The sequence below is a fragment of the Aethalodelphis obliquidens genome, unplaced genomic scaffold (genome assembly GCF_003676395.1).
Source record: "Aethalodelphis obliquidens isolate GAN/ISIS:26980383/991018 unplaced genomic scaffold, ASM367639v1 scaffold74, whole genome shotgun sequence".
NCBI classification, from domain to species: Eukaryota; Metazoa; Chordata; class Mammalia; order Artiodactyla; family Delphinidae; genus Aethalodelphis; species Aethalodelphis obliquidens.
Window position 1 is genome coordinate 4799768 of NW_020838018.1, and position 21489 is coordinate 4821256.

General features: G+C 38.1%; 1 protein-coding gene across 2 annotated transcripts in view; it reads left to right on the forward strand.

Annotated features, from left to right (window-relative positions):
• Positions 1-21489, forward strand: part of LOC113612254 (contactin-associated protein-like 3) — a 141185-nt gene that overhangs the window by 119406 nt on the left and 290 nt on the right. The window contains exons 16-21 of one of the 2 annotated variants that reach the window (XM_027091982.1): positions 304-543; positions 1130-1357; positions 2645-2778; positions 3598-3685; positions 17146-17376; positions 17597-17668. In XM_027091982.1, coding sequence (XP_026947783.1) covers positions 304-543; positions 1130-1357; positions 2645-2778; positions 3598-3685; positions 17146-17376; positions 17597-17668 — 993 coding nt within the window. The remainder of the gene's footprint in view (positions 1-303; positions 544-1129; positions 1358-2644; positions 2779-3597; positions 3686-17145; positions 17377-17596; positions 17669-21489) is intronic. The other variant, XM_027091983.1, reaches the window with a different exon arrangement.

The following is a 21489-nucleotide window of genomic DNA, read 5'->3' on the forward strand; positions in this document are numbered from 1 at the left end:
CCACAACAGTGAGAGGCCCGCGTACCGCAAAAAAAAAAGAAAGAAAGGAACGATGTAAAAAAATGTCTTTCTAAATATAACTTGAAGAAGTATTTTTAGAACAAATATTTACCAAGTTCAACTTAAAAAATATTTTCATTAATGGTCTGTTCAGTGCCATTTGATGATTCTTAACTTTTGACCACAGCCTACGTTTTCAGAGTTATATTTGTTCATAAAACCTTGGCCTCAGTTCAAAGTGAAGATGAAATCCTGAAGAAGACACCCAGGAACGTGTTTGCATTTGCAGTGTTTCCCTTGTAGGTGGAACAGCAAGCAGACAGAGAGGCTTCCTGGGATGCATTCGGTCTCTAAGGTTGAACGGGCTGGCCCTGGATCTGGAAGAAAGAGCCACAATGACGCCAGGAGTGGAGCCAGGGTGTCCAGGACACTGTAGCAGCTATGGACACCTGTGTCGCAATGGAGGGAGGTGTAGAGAAAAACGCAGAGGGATCGAATGTGACTGCACCTTCTCTGCGTATGATGGGCCATTCTGTGAGAATGGTGAGTGTGACCGAGGAGCAGCTTACAGGGAAAGGATGGAACATTTGAACTCTATGAAGATGTTTCTGGCATTTGACACTGTAAAGCAAAGATCAGGCAGTTCTCTGTAATTAGCTGAAATAGAATTGTTTCTGTCCCAAATGCCTCCATTTCACTTGGCAGGAGGTATGATTCTATTCTTTTGAAGGCCGTTGACTGCTTCTGTTAGATCTGATGTCACCGGCTCTGGATTTCTCAGAGGGTCATCAGTGCAACACTTTGAGGAAAGCAATAACCTTTTAACTGTATGTTTACACTGGACATTTAATTTTCTGTAATCCTAAGATGAAGCCTTTTGGAGGTAATAATAAAATATTGTTACTCAGTTTTGGGTTATGGGAATAGGGAGAGATTATCTTTTTATTTATACTTTATTGTTTTTCATCTTAAATTTTTAAATTAAAAAGCAGCAAAGCATACCATTATTATTTTCTCTTTTGAGATATTTAAGGATTAGAGATATTCTTTAAATATACAGAAATATCCATAAAACAAGACACGTGCACTTACATATTGCTAATATAACCAAAAAGGCATGTCATTCCAGAAATTTCTGCCTATTTTGGAGCTGGCTCCTCTGTGATTTACGACTTTCAACATTACAATGACACCTTCAGTAAGAACTCCAGCTCCTTTGTGGCTTTATTTCATGAGGATCTGACATTGACAGGAGAAATGGCCACACTGAGCTTCCGGACCACAGGGATGCCCAGCTTACTACTCTATGTGAGCTCCTTCTATGAGGAATACCTTTCAGTTATCCTCGCCCCGAATGGTGAGTATCTTTACCATACGAACAAGAAGACTGACTTAGGAGAAATCAGGACCATAAGGAGGGGGCCCTTTCAATGCTAAACTACAAACAAGAAAACACAAGTGCATCCCTGTGACACCCATGTTATTAGGGTTGGTTTGTTTTCATTATAACCCCAAATGTTTCTCACTAGCCTTACCATTTCAGTGATTAAATTAAGATGGCTTTCTTCTATAAATATCTGATCATTTCATGTATCTGATGTTCAACTGTGCTTCTTGTTATTGGTAGGGAGTCTTTCCTTCTGCATATGAGTAAATTAGTGTCACAGTTCATTTTGAAAGAAGATATTTTATGCATGGAAAATATTTCCTCCTTCTTGGAAGGGAAGTAAAGAAGTGCATTAAACCATATAGAAAGCCAATTTCCATGAGCATCAGATAAATATGATTGCTCTTTACCCATCAGTGTTTGGGAAGTCAGTTATGCCCTATCTGCATACAAAGAAAAGTGGGAAGACAGTTACCTAACCCATGGTCACCAGTAAGAGAACAGAACCAAGACGTTCCAAGTTAGAGAGCAAAATCAAGCTTTAACCTTTTCTCATGGAGAATAAAGGGGAGAAACTTAACTTCTGGAAAAGATTTCTGTGATCACTGACTGATAAGATATATTACAGGTGGTACCAGAGTTACCAGGTAGAGGGTGCATCTATGAAGGAGAGCAGTGTGTGGATTGGAAGATTTGGATATTGTAGCAAATCACTCACTTCTCTCTTTTTGCTGCTTCGTGATTATGGCAGAAACCTTAGAAAACATTTCTGGTTGTGCAAAAAAAAAAAAAATATATATATATATATATATGTGTGTGTGAATGTCAGTGATACATTAAAATGCATTAACATAAGTCACATTAAAAGAAGTTATGCTTATAGAAATGGAATGTTAATATAACGTTGCTTGAGGTTTTACCATTTAATAATATGAACACCACATGAATAATTAACTTCAAGCCTAGCTTGACATTTTCATATGCTTAACTTAGACTTTTTCCTCTGGTTAAGGAAAATGGAAGAACTTGGAAAAAAACCATTTGTCTTGACTTCTAAGACTGTGTAATTGAATTCTGAATTTGGCCCCAGAACATCACATAAATGATTACTAGTCCAGGAAAGGTGACTATTGTGCACTCAAGTAAATGCTCCATAGATTCAAGTTATATATATTTTTTAAATGTGCCTTAGAACCTGCATTGGCGGTTTTTATAAAATTATATTTCAGTTAAAAATGTCATTTTTCTCTTCTTTAGGAAGTTTGCAAATCAGGTATAAGCTAAACAGACACCGAGAACCTGATGTTTTTAACTTTGGTTTTAAAAACCTGGCTGATGGACAGCTTCACCAGGTGAAGATTAACAGAGAAGCAGCAGTGGTCTTTGTCGAGGTAAGGTTGTAAATTCAACAACAGCAACAGTAATCAAAATTGTGATGCTCAGAATATATGACCTAAAGCAAAAATTTGATAATAAATCTTAGTAAAAGAAATGCACATCTGGCACTCTTCTTCCATAAGTCTTGCTAGGTCAATGTGTTTTGTTTTGTTTTGCAATGTCTGTTTGTTTAGCAAGAGACTGTCAAAATTATTATTAATATTTGACCACTTAAAATACAAAGCTGTCCTCATTGGTTTTACTTTATTTGGTTGGGAAATATTGCATAGTTTATCATAGTGACTACTGGAGATATTTCAGTGGGAACCTATTCCCACTGGGTTACAAAAGAACAAATACTACAGAAATTTAAACACAAGGGAAAAAGCAAGATCTTGCTTAAAGTGGGAATACATTTTGAAAAACATTGGAGTCTTTAAGTCACACATTGTCACTGGATTTTGAAGAATAATCTTTTATATTGAATCTGTATGAATAATACATTTTTCTGCTCATGTTACAAATTTCCTCTAAATAAGTAAAAACTTTGAGGTTCAAAGTAGCTCTTGCATTTCTTTGTGGATTGTACCAATTATAGATACTTAAATCATAAAGACAAATGTAGGGGAACGGGATAGGCAATGAGGTGGAGTTGAATTTGAGGTGTTACAAGAATTGTTTATAATAAACTTTTCTCCTTTAACCTTTGTGATAGCAGGAACATATGGCTTATTTTTTTTTATCATTTTTCTTGGTCTTCCTTTGATTCCCATCCTCTTATCATCAAAATTGCTTGACATTTTGATGTTTATATCATGTGGAACATTTAATAGGTTAACCAGAATGCAAGGAGACAAGTCATCCTGTCTTCAGGGACAGAATTCAATGCTGTCAAATCCCTCACGTTGGGGACAATTTTAGGTAAGTGGAAGAAAGAGAGCCCCCTCCCCCCACCGCCCAGTGACTGGGATTGGAAGTGTTAGTTTGCAAACACGGGAAGCATTCATCATGCTGAAAGAAGCTCCTTGATATATGCGTGATTTCCCAGTGAGTGACAGTCAAGGTAGAAGCTTGTACTCTTGTCTGAGTGTGCATATAATCACAAGTAAGTGCTGCTTGCGAGTTGAACAAGGGCATTCCTTGAAAAATGCCTCCACACTTACCCTCTCACTTGGCAATCAAGCATAATGAAGCTTTGCATTTTTCTAACGATTCAGGAAAGACAAAATCAAAGCAGATATAAGTTCACAAATTCTGTAGTAATCAGGGGTCAAATGCAGAAATCATTTTAATGATAAATCTAGATTTATGTTTAAGAAGGAAGAGAAAAGGCTGCTTATTTTCTCTTAGCAAACAAGCTTTGGGCTGTGGTCTGGGCCCTGCCTTGCCTGGGAGCTGAGGTGAAATGTGTTCATTGCTCCCAGCTGCTCTTGGAAAATCACAGCCTAAATATCCTACAGACATCCTTTATGGCTGCCAGTTATGCTCCATAAAAATGCCGAAGTAAAAGCATACTTTACTATTTAGACATCAAACTCTTGATGCCTTTTTTCTCCCCTTGTCACCAAGAATTACATTGCAATAAAAACAGATATTGAAAGTTATTTCTTTTATTTTTGATTATATATAAACTGTATGTTTTATTGCTATTTAAATGATATCTAGGGGAAATCCTCTTGTGGCATGTTTATTATTCCTCCTCTGGTACTTGATACTCATATGGCTATATTTCGTCCTAAGTAATCGATGGAAACTTATTAGGTGTTCAGCCATTTATACATTGATTCTTTTGGTCATTTCTTCTACCCCACAGATATATGTTACATCACCAACTTGAGAATGTTAGAAAAGGCACATGAATGGATGTTCAAAATATGTCGAGAATCATAGTAACTATTAAAGCGATCACGTCTTTCAAACAGATGATAGGCAATGAAATGATGACTTCTTATTTTTCAGACAGAGGAAATGTTATGAATGCTAGTGCTCTCCAAGGGTGCTCTTGTAAATGGTAATAACAAAAGTGTAGGGTTTCCCTGGTGGCACAGTAGTTGAGAGTCTGCCTGCCGATGCAGGGGACACGGGTTTGTGCCCCTGTCCGGGAAGATCCCACATGCCGCGGAGCGGCTGGGCCCGTGAGCCATGGCCGCTGGGCCTGCGCCCGGAGCCTGTGCTCCACAATGGAAGAGGCCACAACAGTGGGAGGCCCGCGTACCGCAAAAAGTGTAACATTTAGACGCTGCAGCCTAACTGTTAAAACAGCCCAACTGTTAAAAAGGCAGATTAATCCAGTGCTCCTTCACTGGTAAGAATATAGTTTTAGCATGGTATAGTGAATAACAACTTCAGGCTGAAGCGGTGGTGGTCCTGCATTGTAATCATGCCTTAAAGGTAGATGAAGAATCTGGCCTTGATGATATATTAACAGAGTGGTAGCTTGTGCTGAAGGTCCTTTCCTGTGGTTCATTGTTCTAGTCGCACTCCCCACATGTGAGATAGTAATGGTGCAGTTACCACAGAAATAAAAATGAGAACATTTGTTTCCCACTGAGTGCTGGGAGATGTTTATACCTATCACAACCCATTGTAGAGGTGAGTATTCCAGTCTCCAATGTGTGGTTTTGATGTTTCTCAGGCATTTCTGACATCCCTGTTTTCATGATATTAGTAGATTTTTTTATTCTATTTAAAATAGTGGCATAATTTTAAAAGAATTGGAAAAACAAGCAAACCCCCAAAAAACAAAAACAAATTGAAAAAACAATTCAAAGGAATACTGCTCCTTCAACTTTTGTCCATGAGAATAACAGTATATGTTTAAATAGAGATTATGAAATTCCTAAAAGTTCAAAGACCACGTTAAGCTTTAGAGAACAGTGAGATAGAACCCTATCTTTGGCTGTCAGCCCAACAGTTATAATTGTTTTTAATATCCAAATGGAGAAGAATTTGCTCCCTTTTTTATCTGATATTGAGCTCTACTCTCTGGCCCGACGGATCCTTGGTCTGAGCAGTGAGTAATTGATCACCCAAGGGGTGTGCAAGCCGCAGAGCTGAATTTTTGTCGAGTGGGTGCAAGCTGTGTGTAGAATGATGGTTCTGTCTGCCCCCAGATCTGATCCCTCCTCCACTACCAGATAGAAGTCCGTGCTTACTCTTTCCCAGCCTGGAGGACAGATATGGTCAATAAACAAAACAAACACAGACCACACACAACTTCATGCCCTCAGTGACTCCAGCATCTGATAGGAGAGATGAGGCATATTCAGAAATGTCTGTGACCCAAAGTATGAATAGAAAGTTGCTATCAGTAAGTGTGAAATTGACAGAGGAATATTTTTAAGGACAATTCGGCTTCAAATGTATGATCTATAAAGATATAGGCAATAGATTACAAAAATCGACTTAATCATTGAACTGCATTATATGAGGGGATTGTTTTAATAAAAAAGTAGAATAATAAATTTTGTTATATAAATTTTTATTTTCCTATAAGTTAATATATAGAGGACAGTAGCATGGAACTGAAGGTGTTAATGTTTTTATTCAAGGGTGATGTATTCAAAAACATCTCTCTCAGGCCACAGAAATTAAAGTTGAAACTCAGCAATGAAGTTTATAGCCTGAAGCAATTGAATCTAATAAAATTGTAAATATCCATTTCATCTGTACCTAGAGGTATATATCTTGATCAAAGGCTAATTAAATGTTTCATGTTTTAGATAACTTTATTTTAGGATGGCTTCTGTTCTGCTGCCACTCTCAAATCAGTTACTGAGTACAAGAGGACTACAGTTTTGTGTTCAGATTTGGCGAGTATAAGCAGAACTGCCTTTCACTAACTTATAGTAAAGTAGACCAACAGATTGGCTAATAAGGAGCTACTAATTTCCCAAATAAAATAGTCCCAAACTATGACAAGTTATCCAGTACTTATTTCTTGTTAGCTATTTTGACTCACTGACTTATCCATTCATTCAGAAATGTTTGGTGGTCCCTAATATGCACTTATATTTCATTGGACATTTCGAATGCCTCATAGCAAAATATACTACCGTACCTGCCCTCAAAGCAGTTGTGGTATAATACGAGATACAAACAATAAAACAGTGTTCTAATGATTAACTAATCATTAGTCATTATTATTATTTAGTCATTATTTAGTCATTATTATATTATTATTTAGTCATTATTATTTAGTCATTATTTAGTCATTATTATAACTAGTCATTATTATTATTTACCTTAGTGTGCTATGGAAGAATGGTTCCACATCATCTTCTAATTAACATGCTCTTGTTCTTTCCATTCTTCAATGATCTTATTAGTGATGACCAATCAGGTTAAGTTTTCCCAATTACTATAAAATAGTTTTAGTATAATCCTACTTTAATGTAAATCTTTAGATTTCTAGTGTTCTGTGTAGTTTTAACTCTGATAGGATTTATACTCCCAAAGTATGAGAGCTTTAAAATACCAAGTAAGGGGCCCTAGCATTTTTGCTAAATTTTGTTTCTCTAAGACTTTTGTATATTTGGTATTCTATTCATTTCATTTTTTGTGCATTTAAAAAAAAACAACAAAAATAACAAACCCAAAATATCAAAGCAAAACAAAAATCTGCTTTTGAAGTGTGCAGACTAAAGATATGTCTTCCTATCTCTTCCTGGGGGAGAGTACAATTCACATCAATATAGTCATGTGAGTAAACCTTAGTAGGCCAGTTATCTGTGGGGTAAAGAAAATCCACTGAAGAATTGTATGTTGAAAAGGAGCTCCATAAATCATTCATGGAAATTACCTACTGAGATTTGAATAGAGAGACTAGAGTTTAGATATTAAAAACTCCATTGACTTATATGACATATATTAGTCTTTCCTATGCTCTGCCTAAGAGTTTATCTCATTTAGAAGAAATTCACATAGAAAGACACAAAGAGTTTATAAAATTTCAGGAATATGAATGTAAATGAAAAAATCCTCAACAAAATATTAGCAAATCTAATGCAGTAACATATAAAAATTATTATATGCCGTGACCAAGTAAGATTTATCCCAAGAATTTAAGGTTGGCTCAACAGATAAAAATCAATGTAATGTACCATATTAATAGACTAAAGGACAAAAAACACATGATCACCTCAATAGACACAGAAAAAACATTTGAAAAAATTCAGCATGCTTTCATAATGAAAACACTGAACAAACTAGGAATGAAAGGAACTTCCTCACATGGAAAGGGCATCTGCAAAAACCCTACAGCTATTATCACACTTAATGGTGAAATAATGGAAGTCTTCCCCTAAGATCAGTAATGAGATGAGGATGTCCACTCTTACCACTATTGTTCAAGACTGTAGTGAAGATTTGAAGGAGGGCTGTTAGGCAAGGAAAAGAGTAAAAAGTATCCAGATAAAACAGGAAGAAGTACAATTATCTCTGTTGGTCAAGGACATGATCTAGTAGGGAATCCATGAAAAAAGCTATTAGAGTTAATAAACAGTTTTGGAAAAGATACAAGACCAACACAAAAATTTACTATATTTCTATATACTAGCAATGAACAATACAAGAATAAAATGAAGAATGAAATAATAGAATAAATATTCTATTTACAATAATATCAAAAATAATCAAATGTTTTGGAATAACTGTAACAAAAGAAGTGCAAGACATGTACACCGAAAACAACAAAACATTGTTGGAAGGAATTATGTAAGACTTACATAAATGGAAAGGTATCTGTGTTCATGGATTGAAAGACTCAACATTGCTAAGATGGCAGTGATCCCCAAGTTTGTCTACAGATTCAACACAATTTCTATCAACATCCAAATGGCCTTTTTTTTGCAAAAATTGACAAGTTGAACCCAAAATTCATATGGAAATGCAAGACAATCTTGAAAAGAAGAATAAAGTTTGAGGTCTCACCCTTCATGATTTCAAAAATTAGTACAAAGTTACAGTAGTAAAGACTGTGTGGTATTGGCAAAAGATAGACATATTGGTCAGTGGGCTAGATTGAGAGTCAAGAAGTAAAACTATATATTCATGGTCAGTTGACTTTTAACATTGGCGCCAGGACCATTCAATGGAGAAAACATAATCTCTTCAACAAATGGTGCTGGCCCAATTGGATATCCACAAGTTTAAAAAATCAGGTTGGACCCCTGCCTAACACCATATACCTTGGATTAGGCAACGGTTTTTTTAGAGAAGTTTTCTTAAAAGCCTTGGGTTAGATCATGGATTCTCAAAAGCACAAGCAGCAAAGAAAAATAAATTGGATCTCATCAAAATTAAAAACTTTTGTAATTCAAAGGACACTCTCAAGAAAGTGAAAAGACAACCCACAAAATTGAGAAAAAATATTTGCCAGTCCTGTATCTGTTAAACAGAATACATAAAGAATTCTTATAACTAAACAGTAAAAAGATATAACCCAATTTAAAAATGGCCAAAGGATCTGACTAGACATTTCTTCAAAGAAGATATACAAATACGAACATGAAAAGATGTTCACAATCATTTGTCACCAGGGAAATGCAAATCGAAACCACAAGATACCATCTCACAACCAATAGGATGGCTATGATCAAAAAGACAGACAGTAACAAGTGTCATAGAGGACATGGAGAAACTGGAACTCTTGTCCATTGCTGGTGAGAATGTAAAATTGTGCAGCTGCTGTGGAAAAACAGTTTGGCAGTTCCTTAAAATGTTAAACATAGTTACCAGGTGACCCAGAAATTCCACTCCTAGGTATATACCCAAGAGAATTGAAAATATATATCCATACACAAAAGGTGTACACAAATTTTCAGAGCAGTATTATTAATAATAACCAAAAATTGGGAACAACCCCAGTGTCTATCAACTAAGGATTAGATAAACAAAAGTGATGTACAATGGAATATTAGCCGTAAAAAGTAATGAAGTACTCATACATGGGACCACGTGGATGAACCTTGAAAACATTATGCTAAATGAAAGAAGATAAACACAAAAGACCACACAATGTATGATTTCTTTTATATGAAATGTCCAGAATAGGCAAATTCATAGAAACAGAAAGTAGTTTAGGTTTTCCAGGGGCTGGGAGGGAGGTTAGAGTGGGAAGTGACCACTAATGTGTACAGGATTTCTTTTGGGGTGATAGATCCTGCAATTACTGGGAAAGGTATCACAACCCTGTAAAAATCCCACTGAATTGTACACTTTAAAAGGGTGAATTTTATGGCATCTGAAATGAATCTCAAAAATAAGGAAAAAAATCCATTAGAGATTTATTTCTTTTGCTAATGCCTTTTCTGCATATGTACCTGGGAGAGTTAGAACACTGAGTCATAATTGGACATTTATTCTCTTGTGTGAATGAGTTTATTCAAGAACAGGGTTTGATGGGAAATAGAGGGGGAGAACTGGAAAGGCCCAGGATTAAGGACCTCTGAGATGGAGTGAGGGCACATCAAGAGAAGGCTGGACAAGCCTAGTCACAATTTTAAAAAGAGCTGATGAGCTAAAAGCAGCACACATGTAGATTCTGACATTATTTCCTTGTCATGTGAAAGAGTGGCAGAGACTATTGAAATGTCATTATAGGAAGAGTTGATATAATTTACTAAAGAATATTCTTCCAGTAAATACCTGCTAGGAGTGCTTGTTAAAGTGCTTAGGGTCCCAAATCACCCCTGATTTCTTCCCAGGTATTGGTTGCAAGTGCCAGGAGTAGTTTGGTGTGGTGGGGTGGGGTGCCGGGGAGAGCGAATAATTCACTTCTTTCTGACTCTGAAAATCAGGTCCCTCCAACCCTGAGCTGTTCGAAAGACAAGACTGAAAAAGTCTGTCTAGCATGATTTTCTAATTATGTCATTTATTTAGCTAGCATAAAGGAAGTTCACTCTGGTTTCATCAACTCCAAAATAAATAGCAGGTTGATACTTATATTCAGTCTAGCCAATTTCATTCACTAAAATGTTTTTAACATTCATCCATGTTGTTGCATGTAATTGTAGTTCACTTGCTCTCGTTGCTGGGTAGTCTTTTATTGCATGACTATACCACAGTTTGTTTATTCTTATGTTGATGGGCAGCTGGATTGCTTCCAGTTTGGGACTGTTAATCTCCTGTATTAGCTTTATAGTTGTACCTCGTTGTATTTTTTTATGTTACTCTTAAGATTAATTATTCATCCTTGATTTATTATATACTACTTTGTACACTTCCCAAACTATGTAAAAACCTTATTTTTTTTCCATTTTACTTCCTCTTCCACCCCTTTTGCCATTGTTGTCATGTATTTTACTTTTACATATTATTTTTTTCCACAAGACATTATTATTGCTGTTGTTTTAAACAGTCGATATTCACTTCAATTATCTACATATTTACCCTTTCTGATGCTCTTCATTGCTTCCTGCAATTCCATGGACAATTCACCCTGTTTCCTGATTCTTGTTTGTAGATGAGAGCCTCAGGGAATCTTGGAAATGCTCCTTTCGCTATTCCACTGTTTACTGCCAGTGCCTTTCAGAAACACTGCTCATTGTGGGTAGCAGAAAGCTCTCCACACACATTTTAATTCTTTGTTCCTTCCTTTTCCTTGTGAACCTTTTGTTAACATGCTTGTTCCTCACAAAACAAGAAATCATCTCGTGTGTTGGAATGCATGGCCTTGGCAATATATTTTAAAGGCAACACTACCCAATACCTGAGACAGTTGAGAATATTTATGTCCTAGATTGTTGGAAATGTGATCGTGCTCTCAAGATTTCGTACCATAGACATTTTTTAAGAGAAAAAATGTATTAAATCTGTTTTTATCCAAAGTGATTTAAGGGGTTCTACTCAAAATTACAGTAGAAGTGAACTTTATCCTCAGCCCTTAGCTCACTTTTTCCTAAACATGACTTTTCTTCACATCCACGCTCAAACCACTTTCCCCTCCCCTTCTTTCCTAGCATGAAACTGCACCTGATTTCCCCTTACTTTCTGTTGATGCCTGTGTTCTCAAACTAGAGGTTTATCAGACATTTTCATCCTGATGTGTAAATTTCTAATAATGCACTAAGTATTCTCCTAAGGTTCCCCCATCTTTTTTTTTCTCTTTACACTTTAAAGGGAAGAAAATTTTTGAGCCAAAAGGAAGGAACTTAATGATGGAATTTCAGGAGTCAGCTAACAGGGAAGATAGATTTGCACTCATTGTCTTTCTAAGCACAGTTCTATTTTTTTTTTTAACATCTTTATTGGGGTATAATTGCTTTATAGTGGTGTGTTAGTTTCTGCTTTATAACAAAGTGAATCAGTTATACATATACATATGTTCCCATATCTCTCCCCTCTTGCGTCTCCCTCCCTCCCACCCTCCCTATCCCACCCCTCCAGGCGGTCACAAAGCACCAAGCTGGTCTCCCTGTGCTATGCGGCTGCTTCCCACTAGCTATCTACCTTACGTCTGGTAGTGTATATATGTCCATGCCTCTCTCTCGCTTTGTCACAGCTCACCCTTCCCCCTCCCCATATCCTCAAGTCTGTTCTCCAGTAGGTCTGTGTCTTTATGCACATATGGTCACCTTATCTTTGATAAAGGAGGCAGGAATGTACAGTGGAGAAAGGACAGCCTCTTTAATAAGTGGTGCTGGGAAACCTGCACAGGTACATGTAAAAGTATGAGATTAGATCACTCCCTAACACCATACACAAAAATAAGCTCAAAATGGATTAAAGACCTAAATGTAAGGCCAGAAACTATCAAACTCTTAGAGGAAAACATAGGCAGAACACTCTATGACATAAATCACAGCAAGATCCTTTTTGACCCACCTCCTTGAGAAATGGAAATAAAAACAAAAATAAACAAATAGGACCTAATGAAACTTCAAAGCTTTTGCACAGCAAAGGAAACCATAAACAAGACCAAGAGACAACCCTCAGAATGGGAGAAAATATTTGCAAATGAAGCAACTGACAAAGGATTCGTTTCCAAAATTTACAAGCAGCTCATGCAGCTCAATAAAAAAAAGGACAGTTCTTTTAATTCGGATGCTGACTTTGTGTGGACCTGTTTCTGGGAAACGCCACTTGGACCATAAGACTTGCCTCTACTCCCGGTTCAACTTGCTTGTGCCCCTGAACCTAGGAACTATAGGGCCAGCCCAGCAGGCAAGAGGAGGCAGGAAAGTGTGAATGAGAGAGCTGGGGTAGGAGTTTGCCCTCTGGACTGGAGGAGGAGTACACAGCAGAGTCTTAGGGTGGTATGTGAAGACCGTGGATCCTGGGGAAATTTGTCTTGCAGGGAACTCAAGACTTCCAAAGGGAAGGTCAACATTGCTCCACATTACGGTCCCCATCCTCTCTGCTCCTCCTGGAGCTGAGAAAGGGATGGATTATCGGGCCACATCCTTCCTACCGTGGTGAGGGTGAGGGTGAGAGACCTCTTCCTATGCTTTATAAGAAGTCAGATAGTCTGAATGCAGGTCTGCTGCTGACTATAGGGCAGAGAAGCTGCACTGTCCACAGTGTCAGGACCTGTGTATCGTATAACATCCTTAACCATGGAGTCCCAATAAGCAGTCCCAATAAATAAATAAGTAAATAATGATGCCACCACTAAGGGAATCTAAAAGCAAGAGTAGGCGTAGAGAAAGAAGAAAAAACAACAAATAAAATTTCCTGCATCAAAATAGAGCTATTGAAGAAGATGGAAGACAACTAGGATGAAACTTGGCACTCAAAGAGATTTTAATAAAGTCACACACACAGACACAAGCACCAACTCTAGTAATTAAAATAAATATGATTTTTCAAAATTTCACTGGGTGATCTAAAGGAGAGAATCATCACTGGTTATCCTTAAATAGCGGCATGGAGTATCATGTAGATGAAATGTCTCAAGCCACAGAGCAAAAAGATTAAGATGTAGAAATTAGGAGGGAAAAATAAAACATTTGGAAGTTAGATCTAGAAAACCTAATATGAATAAATAGAGATCCAGAAAGAGAATTAGAAGCAAAGATAATACTTATGTATTAAAAAAATTTCTCTGAGCTAAAGGAAAACCTGAGTTGCAGATTGAAAGGACTCACTGATTCTGATGAGAAAAGACACACATCTGGGGAAATTCTGGGAAAATCCGTGAATTACAAAACCATAGAGAAAAATCTTCCAGACTTTCTAGACAGAAGTTACTACAATGGAAAATAATGATATTGACATCAGCATCCAACTTCTCATTTGCAGCAATAGAATAAAAATGAGAGAATGATATACTGCTAAGAAGAATGGTTGCAACTCATACATCTAATATATAATTTATCTGACCAGGTTAAAAAAAGATATTTTGGATGACAAGGAAAGATTGAGATTAAATACTAATCAAGATTCCCATCTTAAGAAAATACTAGAGAATTACTCCAATCAAAAAATGAATCAAAACCATGACCTCAGGATGGAAAATTGACAGGAAACTGAGCACCAAACCTTTCAATGTATATTTATACCCACATGTACATGCATAACACAGTTACAGCTACATGATTAATGATAGGCTCTCCAGGTACATATAAATCCACCCATTCACACTCACAAATCCACATATATGTATAAATATTAAGTACAGTCTTGAAATACAGGAAAATATAATGCAATATGATATGCTACTGATGTTTCTTTCCTTAGTAACAACACTATCTAAAGACATGAAGTTAGGTTATCTTTAAAAAATAAATTCCACAAAATTGGCCTAATTCATTATGATAAATGTCTGCCTGAGATTCCTTCTGTTACCCTTGCCTAGTAGTGCTCAGGTCAGACTTTGACCAGGAACAGGAAAGCTAGTATTTGTCCAACAACTAAAACTTTTATTTTACCTGTAATTTTTTTTTTCAGATGTTAGCCTTGCAAAAGTCCTGTGTTACTATTGCAGTGTCTCCCATTTTATTTCTTCTTGACATTCTCTCAAGTATACATAAGCAAGGGTGCCTTTCTTTAAGAAATAGATAATATCTGAATGCAAAATTTAAAAAGTAAAGTCATCTTTAAACTACCCTTTTAATTGATAATCCTTTAGTTGGGTTGTGCCTAGCTCATTTTACTTCAGTGTACTTAAGGAGCTACCTGAAATTCCACATGCATAAAGATCTTTGATGTCTCGTATAATCAACTTGGCCAAGGTAGCTATATGTGTCAGACAGATGTCTATTATGATTATAACAATGCAAATGCATGCCCCCAATTTTAGTTGTTTTTAGAGGTCTTTTCCATAGCAAACATTTACTTTTGCAACTTTAAAATCATGAACAGAATTTTGTAAGCCCAAGTAACTCCCAATACATTTGCTGAAAATCTCAAAGTTAGGCCATTTTTCTTGAAGGTACAGCTCTTTTCCAAGCCAGAAGAAATAAGGATACAGAATATTTGGTTTCCAGGAATTATAGACTGAAATAGTGAGATGAAGTTTAATAGGAAAAATGGTGAGACCTGTAATAAGATTCAGGAAATCCACCCCGTGAGTTTGTATGGGAGGCAACACTTGACCTCTCCTCTCTTAGGGCCTATGGCTGGACCTGAGAATTAAATTGACATAAGACAGATTAACAGGGGAAAAGCATACAGATTTTTAAATGTACATGGGAGTCCCTACAGGAAAATGAAGACCCAAAAAGCAGATAGGTCCAAGTGTTTATATATGAGGTTGAACAGAGAGTGGTGATTGTGAAAAAGCAACTAAAATGTACGAGGAGATGAAAGGAAGATAGGGGTTATTTTAACAAGGTTTGTATGTACAGATTTCTCTGGGCTGGTCTCCTCATCTCTGGTCATAAAAATGTATTTTTCCTCCTGGTACAAAAAGGGCAGCTTTCCCATAAGAGTTTTATCTCCTGCTTTCAGGAACAGAAAGCGGATGTCAGTGTCCTTGTATCTGCTGTTTTTCAAGAAAATAATCCTTATGCCAAAATGGCATATTTGGGGGTGGCATATTCTGCTATCCTTCAAATAGAAGCTTCAGGGTTTAACTTTAGCGACAATGAGGATGTGTTTTGTTACCACGACATTCAGTAAAACTCAGTGGCATAAGATGGCAGCCAACTATGGACGTACGTTTTTATCCGGAGCCAATGCAAGTAATCTTTTATCACAAGGTCAGTCCTCTGAATTTCTCAGGTCACACCTTGAGAGTGACACATTTTTAAAAATTTCAGTACCCAAACTGTCCACAGAAGGGTGGTAATGGGACTAAATTTATTCTTTGATTATAAAATATATATTGCATGCATCCTATGTAACAGACATTAAGCTAAGTGCAGGGGGAGGCAAGAATAAAACACACTGCCCACTACGGGCTTTCCACATGTTGCATGAGAGAGGGATGATCCAAGGAGAGTGACCTTCTGTAACTGATGCACCAGGCGAGGCTAGCTGGAAGTGTGGTTACACACCCTTGGCTTCAGAGTTCAAATGCCACTATTCGCGAGTCTATAAATCGCTTAGCACAATGCCCAGCCTATGGGAATCATTTGGTAAATTCTTGGTAGCTGTTGATGATTGTTTGAAAAAGAAGAGGCAACGCGCCTTTCTACACAAGGTGAAGTGAGAGGAAGTTTGACAGCACATGCCAAAGTTGCCTCATACTTATGTGGTTTCCTCTGTGGGGGACATGGACGCTTCCCAGACTGATACATTTAAACTTGAAGTCTACAGCTAAGGGCCTTTGGTCAGATTTCGTGCCCACTGAGCAAGCGCACTGCGGGATGTAATCATAACTGAAGTGAACGAATTGATGTTCTCTCCTGTGTCCGTCGCTGCTCTTCTTCGGTCTTAATAACCAACTTCTGTCAGTTGGGGATGAGGGAGGGGATCAGGAGGGGGTTGATGGGGGCAAAAGCCTTGATTTATGGACCCAGGACAGAGACCACCTTTGTGAAGAGGGGGAAAGGAAGTGTGGTGCGGAGTTTCCAGGGCAGCACTTGCAGTTACGGAGAGGCCCTCTCTGTGGGGCTCGGAACAGTCAGCCAGAATAAAGTGTTAATTGTGAGGAAACTGCAAGAAGGGATTCCCAGAACGCTGCTGTCCCCCAACCCAGGAGACCTAAATTACTGGCCACAAATGCTGTTAAAAATATTTTGAAAAATGCATTGGCGGAGGATTTCATTCGTCAGTGCCCCGTGACTGCATCCAAAGAAGCTTCGCTTGACTCACACGGGGAGTGAGCACCCGCAGGGCATCAACCAAGGCGGCAGGTACCGACTCTGGCTCTTTCCTAAACACGAAGGGCTCGGAGGGAAGTTCAGTTCATCACTGCTGCGCAGACTCAGGCTATTCCTGCGTCCCCGCCAGTCGCTCCTGAGCCCTAACGGTGTGTCCCACTTCTTTGCCCGCAGGACCTCCCGGCGCGGACCGCGACACGCAGCGGGCTGGCGCGCTAGGCTTCACCGGCTGCCTCTCGGCAGTGCGCTTCGGTCCCGCCGTCCCGCTGAAGGCGGCGCTGCGCCCGGGCGGGCCCGCCCGGGTCACTGTCCGCGGACACGTGGCCGCCGCGTCCCGCTGCGCGGAGGGGGCGGGGCCCGGAGCTCCAGCGCCGGAGGCGACCCGACCGCTCTCAGGCGGCGCAGGTGCGTGGCCCTTTGACCGCGGTCTTCCACCCAGTCTTCATCCCAGAGGTTTCCAAAAGTCCTCTTTTCGTACACCTTCCCCATTCCCTAGTCTTTCCATTCTCGGTTCTTCGTTTCAAATTCATTTCTGTCTCTGCGTTGTCTGCTCTTCTTTCAAATGTTGTGGATTTCTCAAAAGTTCTCCTTTCCACTCTCCTCTGTCATTCTTTTTCTACTGTAGGTCGTTCTGGATCAACAGATGAGGGAGAGCCCTTAGTTAATGCGAACAGAAGTGACTCCGCGGTCATTGGAGGTAACGAGGCCGCGAATGACCTCGTCCTTGGCGTTGTTGTCACTGTTAGCAAAGTCCAAAACATATCCGTGAGAATCCGTGCTGATTGTGAGATCACTGGCAGTGGCAGGCCACATACAATTGCTCATGTTCTTGACGTGATTGTACCGAATTCAGCCCCTTTGGAGATACTTAGAAGGAATCGATGGCTCCACTGAAACACTTTTTAAAGGATGGTTGCCAAACTACAGAATAATAAGAGGATTTTCATTTGAATATAGCCATTAGTATCTCTCAGGAGATATACATATTTAAGATGCATTTACTTTTACTTCTTTGATTTAAAATAGCCATGGACCTCTCAGTCCCTTAGCCCAAAACATTTAAAAATAAGATTAAAAATAAAACATACTGGGAGAAGCACCTAAACTATGCAAATTGTCATTTTCCTGAACATAAAGATATAAAACTGTGTCTGGCATCAAGCTTATCTTAGGATGGAGAGATAGATAGATAGATAGATAGAAAGCGATATCCATCAAATAAATCCATTCATCTATATGCATATATATATATATATATATATATATATATATATTTGAAGAAGTAAAAGTAATCACATCTTAAATATCTTCTAATATATCCTTTGAAGCAAAATTTATCCAGGTCTGACTCAAAAAAATTAATATTCAATTCTCCCTCCTTATCATTCAAGGAACGTTTTAATTTGTTTAATTAGATTATTGGAATGTGAGTAATTTGCAAACTCTGCTTGGTGAGTAGAACTAAACTGCTCTCCATTCCTTGCTACCTCAAAGTGAGGTAATTACTGCTAGAGCTGGGTGATAGGACTGGGCGCCCACTGTTCAGGCCGGCTACACACCTGCTCAGATTGGATCTGTTCATTTCGTCTGTATCCATCCAGACACCAGTTTTCTCCAGACGATTAGGAAAGTATTCAGACATTTTAAAGTGCTGACCATATCTATGTAAGAATTTTAACATTTCCATTTCTGTCTCAACTCCTTTTATTTTTGTAATGAGTGAGGAATATGACCTCCATTTTATAACTCCAAGAACAAATAAAAACCATAAATGTTATTTAGAATGCATATCTCAAAGGAATAACTTTTGTTTTAAAATTTAAATTAAACCTTAATCCTAAATCATTCTAATTTATTTTTAATGAGAAGACTTCACTATAATGCCAAAGCTAAGTGAAAATAAATCAACTTAAATGTGATTAACATTTACAAAGTAGGAATCCAAGTTCAAAATTTCACAAATTATCATAGTTTGTTCCCTTTTATTAGCAAGACCAGAGATAATAGTCAAATTGATGATAGAACAAATATGTGGTCCTTAGAGTTTTATTGCTCTTGCTGAATATCATTCCCCTGAGAAATCCTACTTGGTTCCTGATACATGGGATGGAGAATGAGAGCACAGAAGGTCTTAGGGACAGAATGGTTCAGTTTACTAGGCCCTACAATTCACTTGAACCTGCCTTCCATCTGTGTGGTGGCCGGTTGCTGGGTGCTTTGTCAGTCACTGAGTATACAGACTTCCAGTGTATTTGGAACTTCCAAAAAGAATTATCAGACTTTTTTCTAATTGATCACAGACTGCACCCACATGTGAAATATTTGATCTGTTTAAAGGATTATCCCAATAGGTGGATTTCTCCATGTTCTGCATTTTGCATCATTATTTTCTCCTCTTGTAAACAAAGGGAGTGTTATAGGAGAGGAGAATCAACCTAAGCAATATTCAAACTTGGTAAGCCAGAGATCACAGAGGGTTTCTTGCCAAGGGATCCATATTGTAGATGGGCAGGTGGATGCATAGAGAAAGAGACAGATGTGTAGATAGACAGAGACACAGGCAGACATGAGCGTTTGTCAAAAACACCCTTACACTGGAGTTGCTGATAGGAAGATTATGGAAGGCATCAGATGCATTATTCAAATTTTCTCAATCTCATCAGATAGGGGGTAGAGATAGAAGTTTTTCTAGGATCCCACCAAACCTCATGAAACAAAAACAAGCTAGAGTTAGACGTGATCAATCACATACAGAAAACCCTGGATGTGTAGGTGGGTCAGTGTAATAGTGAGAGTCATCATATAATCAAGAGGCTTGATCAATGTTATTGAGAGTTACTGGTCCCTGACACTAAAATTGGATATGATATAGCTCTTAAAGCAAGGTCCTGTAGCTAGACATAAAAATAACTAAAGTAACTGTGTTGTTTGTTCCCAAGTGAGATGCAAAATATATTGAAAGTAATGAATATTCTACTTATGAATACTTAAGAATATTCACAAAATAATAAATATGCTACCTCCTCTCAGGTAAGAAGGGGTCTGGGTTCCTGATAGCATGTGCCCAGGAATCTCTGTGACCAGTTATACCCAACCAAGCTTTGAGTTTGTTGGGCTCCATTACACTTGCTTATGTCTGTCCCAGAGTATAATGAAGAACCCTCATTTTGCAATACAAATTTTGATTTATACAACTAAGCAGTAACATATGTTTGCTTACATTTGTTAAATGGAGATATTAATTCATGCTTAATGCCTGTGTCAGTCATCTTAAAACTATATTAACTAGTGAATGCTTCTTTTTATCTATTTGTTTCAGAATGGATTCCTTCTTCACTAATGTGATATAGCTTGAGTAAACATTCCTATGGCTTAGCTTGACAGTCTCAACCCTGATGGTGCATTAAAATAATCTGAAGAGCTTTTAAAATAATGCTGATACCTAGGCCTCCCACCAAAAGATTCTGAGTTATTGTCTGCTATGCAGCCAAGGTTGAGAACTGCTGGCAAACCTAATGTCTTCAATACATTTCCAGCAAGAGAAATGTTTTCCTTTTAATTACAGATAACTGAATGTTATTAATATGTCTACAATTTTTTATAAAATGGTATATTAGTTATCTGTTGCTGCATGACAGATTACCACCTATGTAGCAGCTTAACACAATCCACATGTATTATCCTTCAGTTTCTGTGAGTCAGGAGTTTGGGCACATCTCAGCTAGGTCCTCTGCTTAGGGTCTCACAATGCTGAAATCAAGGTGCCTCATCAGGGGTCTTGGGCTGGGGTCTCATCTAAAGGTTCCACTGAGGAAGGAGCCACTTCCTCAGTTGCATGGTTGTTGGCTACATTCAGTGTCTTGCAGAGGTAAGACTGAGAGCTTCTGAATTTTTGCTGGCTCCTGGACAGAGTCTTTCCTTAGCACTTGGAAGCCATCTGCAGTTCCTTGTCATGTGGGGTTTCCCAGCATGGCTCTTGCCACCTCATAGCCAGCAGGAAGAAAGAGACTCTAGCAAGACAGATGCTACAAGCTTATATAACATAATCATGTAATCATTTACAAATAATCAGGTACAGCCCATCACCTTTGTCATATTGTTTCGGTTAGAAGCAGGTCACGGGGGATCACACAAAGGTGTGGACCCCCCAGAGGCAGCAATCACTTAAGACTCTGTTGGTCTCATAGAGATAGATGGGATACACACCACATTACTGTAGTTCAACAGTATATCAGCATTAAAATTTAATTGAATTTTCATTAAAATACACGTAAGCATTTAATCACTCTGTGGTGGGGCTACACACTCTACACTTTTAAAATAATGAAAACCTGCTTGCTCAATTAGCATGAAGTGTAGGCATAACCTAAGAGACCTCATTGTGTTTCTGCATTTTAGAGTGAAAACATTCACTGAAATCCAATCATGATATGTCTTTAGGAAATTAAGGCATAAAACCTCTGTGTCTAAAGTCTGCATGGACTTAGAAGTACACTTAATGTTATAACACCACTTGGT